This window comes from Sceloporus occidentalis, unplaced genomic scaffold (assembly GCF_023333645.1).
Source record: "Sceloporus occidentalis isolate IW3139 unplaced genomic scaffold, rSceOcc1.0.p SCAF_3, whole genome shotgun sequence".
NCBI lineage: Eukaryota > Metazoa > Chordata > Lepidosauria > Squamata > Phrynosomatidae > Sceloporus > Sceloporus occidentalis.
The window spans coordinates 79921304-79931992 of record NW_028316983.1 but is presented as its reverse complement, the minus strand read 5'-3'; the positions used below and the strand labels follow the sequence as shown (position 1 = coordinate 79931992).

The window sequence follows — 10689 nt, the reverse complement described above, 5'->3', positions numbered from 1 at the left end:
GCTGAGGCTGGTACATCCCCCATTTGGAGATACTGTACAGCTTCCAGAGATGTTGGGCAACCTGGATTTGAAAGAAGGCAAGTGTCTATACTTAATTGGGTTTATCTCCATTGTCCTCTTATTAGTGCCTGAAGGGCATGTTCCCATTTGCCTTTTTTCACAAGCTTTGAACTCATCATTTTAAGCACGTTTTTGTTTTTTGAACCCTTCATAGAGCAACTGAGGTCATGTTTTGCCCCACCCAGAGGCACTCCCTTCACTTTAGGAGCCAGCCTCCAAGTTAGGAAAGGTTAAATGCAGTCACACACACACACACACACACACACACACAGAGACTCTGTGGGACCTGTTTGCCTGCCTTATGCTGCTCCAATATCCAGTCATCTAGACACCACATCAGAGGGAGAGAAAATATGTGTGTGTGTTTTAGTCTGTAGTCCCTTAAGCTTTACTACACACACCCCAACCCTCTTAGATTGATCTCTTTGACCTTGATAAACAGCTTGCAGTGAATATAGACTGTTCTGGCAGTTGCTGCTGCTATTTTTTCTGTCTTTTTAATAAAGAAATTATTGGCGGGTTACAGACCGCCATAAAGTACGCGCTCTGCGCGTACTAAGGTTAGGAAGGGCCATATTAGGGTTAGGAAGGGTCTTACCTTCCTCACGGCCCTTCTCCGTAGTATGCACGGAGCGTGTCGTAAATGGCAGCGCCCATCCACATGGGCGCCGCCATTTTGACGTCTTGGACGCATAGCGTCCAGACGTGTCGCGGTGGAAGTGACGCCGCGAGGGCGTGCTTCGCTCCTCGTGGTGCCACTTCCGTGTTTTGAAAAGGAGCGCCATTTCGGCGCTCCTTTTTCGCTGCGCCGGGAAGCCTCACGGTCTGGCTGCTGGGGCTTCCCTCCGCAGCGAATGGCGGCGGCAGGAGAACAACCGCTTGAGGGCGGTCTGTAACCCGCCATTGTTTTTGCTGCAAAATCAGTTTTTCCTTCCCTTTTACCTGGTTTCTTCCCTTTTACTTCATTTTCACTTGGAGGCACTCTGGTTAATTGTCCATTATTAAACAATCAGCTTGTAAGGTCCTGGAAAGAGTTAGTGACTGGTCGAACCTCCCCTCCATGCAAAAAATTAAACAGTGCACTGCCCTTAACAAATTATAATAATACTCATTTATTTCTCAGCCAACTTCTCTATGGATTGAGGCATAGAACAACAGATTAAAACACAGCAACAAATAGACACATAACATAGTTAAAAACATGAACACTAATTAAAAATACACAATAAGTCAAAAGAGCATTAGCATCAGTTAAAAAAAGCATACATATTAAAAACAATCAATTCATAATTTTAAAAGTCATGATTTAAACACCATTTAAATAGTCCTGGCAGAAGAGTTTGGCCTTCAATGTTGTTGTCTCTTCCAGCAGGTCATTCCATAATCTAGGAGTGGCTGAAGAAAAAGTCATCTGGTTAACAGTTGCCAGTCCTGATTGACCTTCAGAAGACCCAAATATGCATGGCAGATTATACAGAAGACAATCCCATAGACCCAAACCACATAGAGCTTTAACCACCATTTTGTATCTTGTTTGGAAGCTAATTGGCAGCCAGTGGAATAATTTTTATACAGATGTAATATGATCACTCTTAGATGCACTAGAAACCAATCTGGCAGGCAAGTTTTGTACTAATTGGAATTTCCAAACTTGGAACAGAGGTAGCTCAATGTACAGCACACTGCAGAAGTCCAGCCTTGAGGTTATCAGCATGTGGACTATCATTTTGAGGATCTCCAGCTCAAGCATGATTAGCATGCTAAATAAATATATAGAATTCTTAGTCCATTGCTTATTTAAGAACAAACTGAAAAGACCCTATTAATCCTCTAAATAGATTTCTTTTTATAACCACAAGAAGCTGAAGAACATCCTTGAACCATTAGCTGAAAAAAGATGTAAACTCTAAGATTATCTGAATTTTTGTTTTATCAAATCATTTTAACTCAATGACTTGCAAGTGCTAATTTGTACATTTCCATTTAGGGTTGTGTAACTAATAGATGTCTTCAATTTTGAAAACAATTCTTATTCTTGTTTATGGTGTTGTTTTGAATCACGTCTTGTCATTTTTGTACTGAAATTTGAATTACTATATCTAACTTAAAAAGTATATACATATTTGTAGAAGTGATCAAACGGCCACGTTTCAGCCATGTGAAGTGAAAACATGAGTGAAATGCTAACAAGCAGCAACGAACGGAGCACTCAACAAGCCACACACTGTTTGTTACAAGAGCTTGTACGCAGGTAATTCTAGGCAAATAGTGGGGCGCAAAAGTTTACTTTCTTACAGAATGGTATGCAAAATTAAAATACACTATTTCATTCTTGGCACAAAAATCCTGGCATATAAGGAAATCTGTATGAATGTGGGTTGTTGTTTTTTTAAAAAAAAAAACAGACCTTATTACTCATCTCTTTTTTAAACAACAGTTTTTTAGTTAATCTAAAATTCTTAGTTTGCACTTGTAAGACAATACTTGTCTCTAAAAAGGGTCACTGCATCAGGTCCTACAATGCTACATCAATGGTTACGAACATTATTTTATATCCTTGTGTATATACATACTGTATGTTTTGGCTAGCCGATAAGAACAGACTGTCATCACAGTGGCTGTAAAACAAATTTCAAAGAACTCTCAGGTTCTTGCATGGGATTCTCACCATCCACATTATAGTTCATACATTTATTTTTTTCTGTATGGCTTTGGAAGCTGCTTTGCTGGTACCTCCTGAAGAATGCAATTCTCTTCTAAGGAAACAAACAGAGAGCACTGTTATGGACACACTTTCCAAGTCATCTGGCTAAAAAGAAATATGAAGCAAGTTTTCTATACAGGAACACTCTAATGACTATAGCAAGGACTCTGAGAACATTCTGTATACAGATTTCTTTTTAAAAAAGATAATGACCTACAGTAATTCTATGGTGAAGCACAACATGTGATTAACACTATGCTGGAATAATGCATAAGGAAGACACCAAACAAAATGGGAAATACATAGAGCAGAATCATAAGAATGGTATGCTTCCACTTGCATCCTTCACATCACATTTTAACCTTTACTTCTGATTTAACTTCAGACAAAAAGGCTCCCAGAGTAGTTTGCAAATAGTTAACTTGACAGTTCTCTGCCCTTAGATTTACAATCACAGAAAGACACACCACACCATAGAAGGAAATGGCAGTGGGGAAGAGGCTTATATCAAGCAGATGCTAGCAACTCTTCTCTTCTATAGAGGCCAGAGCTGTGGTAGCTGGGATGGAGGGAGGACCTTTAACCAGCCTCCGGGGCCTATGCAAAATTGAGCTGTGCCTGCCTATTCTTTGAGTTGTTTAAATCAACTGCTCTCTGTTGTATGTACCGTCAACGTATAGACAGATAGAAGCTGAAGCTGAAGCAGGAAAATGCTCCCTGACACTCTGCTGAGCAGGATGGATCAATAGTGCCCTGGGATAGAACTGCAGCGTGACTTGTATTTTAACAGCTAAAAATGAAAAACCTTGTGGAAGAGAACTAGGAACCATCACTATACTATAAAGTAGATTTATTTTGTCATTACTTTTATATGCTGCCTTTTCTGCAAATGATCTCAAAGTGACATACATGGCTCTTCTCTCTTCACTATATCCTTATAAAGTAGATCAAGCTGAGAGGGAATGACAGGCTGAAGGCCAACAATGAATCTATTGCTCAATCAGGACTAGAAATTGGATCTCCCAATTCCCAGTGTGATACTCTAACTGATACACTTTACTTCACCTGTCTGCTAACAAAAATTTGGCATCATATGCCATAATCAGACCTGCCTCCTCCTCCACACAGATGCCCCTAACGGAATATGCCCGATGGCAGGAAGAACACTCCAGGCAAATGTAGACAGATTGCAGAGCCAGAAACACATCAGCACTGGACAGCACCAGAGTAAGGATTCTCCTGACACCAGCTGGGGTCCTGATTTCGATGCCACTGAAAAAGGCAAATTTTGGGGGATGTTTCTTTTTGGAATTAGAGCTTCCTTAATCTCCCAGATAATATGGCCAAAATGTGGTTCACAATTTTGAAGTGTACAGAAATTGTACACTGACTCCTTTCTGACCTCTATATTTTGTTATGTATTTTGGTCTCTGAAAATAAATGGCAAAAACCACCCAGTCCACTCTGTGTCATCCAAAGTAATGCAGACGCAAAATAATATATTCCATTTATTGTCTAGGACATGAAAAACAGGCTAGCTACAGATTTTTTTTAAAGCCCCCTGGGGTTTGGATGTTTTCCTTTTACTCTAAATCCTTGCTGATCAGTTCTTGATTCCTTCTTTGAACTAACTCTCACTGAGTGTGAAATCCTAAACTTTCGCCACTATAAAAGCAATTCCCATCTATTCAAATGAATCTGTATTTATCTCATAGCTTCCCTCCAAACAATAAACCATACTGCTGAATCACCTCCTCTATGATGTTTCCCTGCCCCTCAAGCCGATCTTTGCTATGGTACACAATCAGGATTTAGGAAGCAGAACAATGCTAAACCTCTTAACTCAAACTTCATTCTAAGGGAATCCTATCTTCCTAACCCAAGAGGCCACAGGTCTGTTGCAAAAGAATAACTTTCATGAAAATGTTCCACTGTTGGTTTCCATAATGAGTTTTAATACTTCTAATGCCAATTGGGAAATTATCTAATTTGATATAAAGCAGGAGTGGGCAACACACTGCCCACAGGCCACATATTGCCTCCCTGCCTATTTTCTCAGCTCTCAGTGCCTCCTGCTGCTACTGCCAACAAACAAACAAAAAACAGAGATGCATACCACTAAATTTAACACTGCTACAAAAAGATCAAATTTCCTCCTTTCCTTTTCTGCTGAAAGGGAAGGAAGTATTCTGTCTAATATGTCTGTGTTACAGGGGACACTTTCCTGCCCACAAAGTACAAGCAGATGTAAAGTCGAAGGCTTTCATGGCCGGCATCCATAGTTTTTTGTGGGTTTTTGGGGCTATGTGGCCATGTTCCAGAAAAGTTTCTTCCTGACGTTTCAGCAGCATCTGTGGCTGGCATCTTCAGAGATGCCAACCACAGATGCTGGCGAAACATCAGGAAGGAACTTTTCTGGAACATGGCCACATAGCCCAAAAACCCCACAAAAAACTACAACCAGATGCCTATGAGAAGCCCAAGGCCCTGGTCTTAGGTTGCTTACAGGCATACCTCAGAATAGTCAAATGTAGGACTGCTGTTCTTTCTGCTGCAGCCTGTGTTCAGATTCATCCCAGCTTTGCCGCTGAACTAAGACACATACAGCTTATGGATCCATTCCCCACTGCTTCTTTCTGTTCAAATCTCCTTCTATAGTTGAAGCTATTTGCTTTGTTTTGGAGTACAAGCCATTGTCTTCTGACTAAAGGTCTGGTGTTTTATTTCTATTTATTTATTCCTTTGTTGTTATTGTGTATCTTCAGGTCATTCAGGGTTCTCTTGGCACAAATTGTTCTGATGGGTTTGCCTTTGCCTTCTTCTGAGGCAACTTGCCTAAGGACACCCAAGGAGAAACAAAATACACTCATCCCTCTATATTTGCTGCTTTGATATATGCGGATTTGATTATTCACAGATTTGATTAATATGTTCTCTCTAGGAATATCTAGGTCCTCCAATGCAACTCTATGGTCAACTTTAACTAAAGGTTGCACTGTAGGACCTGGAGATTCCTAGAGAGAATACTCTACTATGGCTAGGAGTGCCTGGCACCAACTGTGCCCCTACCTGGACCAAAAGGACCTTGAAGCAGTGCTACATTCACTGGTAACCTTTTGTTTAGATTTCTGTAATGCACTCTACTTGGGACTACCCTTGTACCAAGTTCGGAAGGTTCAATTGCTTCAAAATGCTGCAGCCAGATTGGTACACCTAGGTTTGACCATATAACACCAGTGTCGAAATCCCTTCACTGGCTGCCAATCAACTTCCAGGTACAGTACAAGGTGTTGGTTATTACCTTTAAAGCCCTACATAGCCTGGGCCCGAGTTACTTGCGGGAACACTTCTCCTTACATAATCCACCCCACACACTCAGAACATCTGGGAAGAATTGATTGAAATATTATAACAGTAGATTAACCACAACTTTCCATAGAGCATTCACTGCCGCAGCCCCTAAATTGTGGAATAGTCCTACGAGAAGAGATCTGTTTTATTACTTTAGATGCCTTTAAGAAGGCACTCAAGACAGATCTCTTCCGGCAGGCTTATTCATCTGATTCCATATAAGAGATTATGGTAAATGCTCCACTCCTGATTATGACTGTATGATCATTTGATGAATGGATATTTTAAAGAACTAATAGAAATGTTGTAATTCAGTATTAGTATTTTATAGATTGTCTCTCTGTACTTGTATTATTTTAATGATGCAATCCCGCTTCGATCCTTGGGTGAGGCGGGAAATATAAATAAAAATTATTATTATTATTATTATTATTATTATTATTATTATTAGGCATTTGTAGCTCCTCCAGTGCAGTTCTATGGTCAGTGTCTGTTGGACGCTGACCACAGAGTTGCACTGGAGGACCTAGAGATTCCTAGAGATGTAAAAACATGGTGTTTTTTGTTATTTGCGGTTTTTCCATATTCACGGGGGTCTTGTGCCCCTAACCCTAGCAAATATGGAGGGACAAGTGTAAATAAATAAAATAATAAATAAAAAAATTGCCATAGTACCCTGTTCAACATTACAATATAGTGATAATAATACTGACTTAATATGCAAAATTGTTAAAAGGACTGTGCAGATGGAATATTACAAACACTCCAAAATAGAAATAAGTGTTACAACCATTATCAGAAGTGGCAGGTATTAATCATTTCTACAGCAAAAGGTGCAGAATGGTTTGTAATCTTTCTTTTTCAATAGTTGAAGTTCCATAGATTCTCCCTCCTGACCATATAGAACCTGATCTAAAACAGAAATACAAAAGAGGAGAATAAGGGATGTATAAAAAAGAACACTGTACCTATTTGAAGAACTGGTATGTACATATCCTGTTCTGTACATCTTTCTTTAACATAAAGAACTCCTCCTAGTTTCTATATCTGAAAAACAAAACAAAAATAGTTTTCTAAGTCCAGTTGGTATAAACCAAACATTTTTCCATGACAGGCCCCAAATGATAGGTCTGGGGGTGGGGAGGAGTATTATTCTACTGTAGTAAAAATAACAGAGTCTTTTGACACCCTAATATTTTTAATTGGCATAAATTTCCATGAACTGCCACTGAAGCACATTTTAACAGATGCATGGAATTCTGTCTCAGATAGTAAACTGTTACACACATTTTTATATAACATAAATAAACCATGCCCATGTGTCTATATAATGCTGATTTCATGTATTTGATGAGATGACCTGCAATTCCTAGAACCTTACGTGCTAAAATATACGTTACCAGGCCTGAGGAAAAATACTCCAGTAGTTAGAACAGGGGTGGAGAACCAGTTGTGTTCCAGATTTTGTTGGACTCCAGCTCCCATTAGCCCCAAGTAGTATGGCCACTTGCCAGTGATTATGGGAGTTGTCACTCAGAAACCTCTGGAGGGGTTTGTGTTTACTCCACCAAGTTACTCAGTGGAAGGGCTGATTGAACCTATTTCTTTTCTAGTTCTCACGTCCAAGTTCCTGACATAAATGATAAGAAAGGATGATTTCCCATGAGCTGTTACAAAGTCCTCTTCTAGATTATTGAGTTCCTTCTATACCCCAAACACTGAGGTTTCTGACTCATACTTACCAGGGCAGTTTCAAATGCTTGGCTATTTGTACTTAAGTAGATTATATTCATTCAAGGCACCGGTGTCTACTCACAGATTAAATTAACATATACGTGATTGTGCTAAAGCAACCTTATCAATAAATCTTGAAGTAATAATTAAGAAGATGTCAGTTTAACTGCCAAGGTTGTACTGACACACAGAAATTTAGTAGAGTAGCGGTACAATCCTATATATACCTACATAGGAGTAAGTCCTACTTAACTGAGACCTCCTTCTGAGATGTGTATAGCTCTTTAGTATAAATGAATTTCTAGCAAGATAAGGGATTAAAATAAATCCCTATTGATACATGTTTCAAACCAACTTAGTTAAGGTTGCCATAGTTACCAAATGTGCATGTGATCATTCTTAAATCATGCAGATGAAATTACAAATTATTTTATCTGAAAAAAGCACCTTTAACTGACCCAGACAAGTTTGGCTGGCTTGAAAATTCTCGTAATTTTATCTTTGTTGACAACATTTGCTCCCCCAACAACAGAAATTAGTACCTTTATTTCCCTCCTATTTCTTGGTGGCAATCTTTATATTAATGATCAGGAATGTCTGTAGGGGTCCTCTGTTCAAGGGAAGGATGAACAGGGAATTCTTGCAGATATAACTGAAACTTTTAAATTAAATTCACAAAAATCTAAAATTTAAAGGGGGCTAGCTCCTCCCTCCTTTTCCTAACAAGGTTCCTATGCTTTTATATTTTAAAATACACATACATGGGTATATAAAAATAAAGGGGAGGAAGTTGGCTGTAGTTCAGAGGAAGGAACTAGCAAAACCAGCTCTGGGTTTTCCGTGCCTAAGAAAATCCTATGAAATTCATGGAGTCAATTAAGTCAACAGACAACTTGAAGGCATGCACACACATATACACTCACTGTCTTTATGAAACAGGAAAGGCTGGTACATTAGGCAACAACAACAAAAGCATGAGAAAAAGAAGTTTTGAAATGCTGTCTTTCTTTCTTTCCAGCATATTTCAGTACTCCTTACCAGAGGGGCTCATATAATAGCACCAACTTGGATACTGGCTTCTTGACACTGAATATTCCTGGATCACTTTAGACTGAAATCCAAAGGATGAGGGATGGAGAAGGATTCACTCTGAGGTTAGGGCTTTTGCCCAAGGCATGCTGAAATCTTTCCAGCAGAGCGGAAGCCTTAGCATTCTCCCCTTTGTGAGGGTTGTTCTTCCCATGTTCCCTAGTTGTTAGACAAGGGGTGAACAACTCAAGAGGATATGAAGACCACCCTCACTGTTTTAAACTATTACCCATAGAAGGTGGTGGTGATGGTGGGAACAATTACACACCTTTGAAGTGTATCTAAACCCTCGAATACGATAGGAATATGGTTGGATGTGAAAAGTCACTGGCTTAAACAGATGCAGAATCCCTTCCCTCCCATCCACCCACCATCACATTCCCATACCTGCCCCTTCCTGTTGTCAGACATCCAGCAAACATTGACCACGGAATTGTATTGGAGGATGTACAAATGCTTGGAGAAGTATTTTTTTCTTGGAATCTCTAGGTCAGGGGTAGGCAACCTGCGGCCCGCGGGCCAGATGTGGCCCAGCGAGGCCTTGGGACCGGCCCCAGCCCGGTCCTGCCGCCGATTGCTGCCGGGGCCTTTGGGGGGCAATTGTCTATAGAAGCCTCAGAAACATGCATTTATATTAACATTTTTTAAAAAATCAGCAAATTTTTTGCGTGTCCTCCATTTTTTTTAAAAAAAGTGTCTTCCATTTGAAAATATTGTCCTACATTTGTCCTGGTTTATTTATATATTTAATTTTTTTTAATTATTTAATTATTTATTTTTTGGCTTCAGCCCCCCTTGAAGGCATACAACTACAAAGACAAAGTAAGCTGTCTAACTTTATGGTCTAATTATGCAAAGTGGATGATAAAAGGGGTGATTTTAAAACTGCAGTCAGTGTAACTGGTAAGATTAATAACTGCATTTTCTCCAAGAGTCATATTTATTTATTATGGAGGCAAGAAACATTCAAGGTAACAGCCTCAAACTAATACATGCATGTCTATACAGAAATAAGTCCCTATGAATTAGATGCTGTATAGAACAGGTAAGCTGTTATAGGATTGTGCCCTAAGTAATGTCAAAGAACAAGGCTACTGAGGACGAAACAATTTTACTAACCCTTAACATGGGAAGAAGCAAAAACAACATATAATTATGCTAGTTTTGTCCAACATCACAGGCTAAACAAACATTAAAAAGCAAGAGGACAGCTTTGCAAATAAAACTGGTGCAATTAAAACATTAATAAATCCATTTTTAATCCAGTGGCATTGCCACCAACCAGCCTAGAGTACTGTGCTGCCTGAAGGCAGCCCCCAAAGGCCTTCAGGGTCTGATGCAGCTGCTCACATCGGACAGTGAAGGCATCCCCCACTACTGAGGAGGGCAGCACTGCAGCCTCCGGAGAGCCAGTTCAGGGTCCAGTGTGGCTTCTAGGCAAATAGAAAAGGGTGTACCACCCCACCAGGAGACACCTTCTTCTAGGGTGTCACCCAATGCAGTCCATACCTCTCATGACTCCCTGTGACACCTGCACTAACTGTGGCTGTGTTTCTACTCGTATCTACCCAGTAACACATTCTACTGAGTTCAGTGGGCTTGCTCCTAAGAAAATGCACGTAGACTTACAGCCCAAATCTACCTATCTCTGTTTCTTGAATAATATTTATGCCTTTTTGTTCTCCTCTTACATCTAGTATCCAGGCAAGCAGATTGAATGACAATGCTAGTACCCTAACCAAATAAATTTA

General features: G+C 39.8%; 1 protein-coding gene across 4 annotated transcripts in view; it reads right to left on the bottom strand.

The window, feature by feature from the left end:
• Nucleotides 1-846: 846 nt before the first annotated feature.
• Nucleotides 847-10689, bottom strand: part of LOC149316293 (protein shisa-like-2A) — a 29315-nt gene continuing 19472 nt past the window's right edge. The window contains exons 3-5 of one of the 4 annotated variants that reach the window (XR_016280699.1): nucleotides 7084-7162; nucleotides 2634-2816; nucleotides 847-1455 (exon numbers count right to left, since the gene is read on the bottom strand). Coding sequence is in view for 3 of the 4 variants with exons in the window: in XM_089518658.1 (XP_089374784.1) it covers nucleotides 7131-7162 (32 nt within the window). In the remaining variant the exon portion in view is untranslated. Of the gene's footprint in view, nucleotides 1456-2392; nucleotides 2817-5544; nucleotides 5600-7083; nucleotides 7163-10689 lie in introns of those variants that run through there. The other 3 variants (XM_089518658.1, XM_089518657.1, XM_089518659.1) reach the window with 3 other exon arrangements.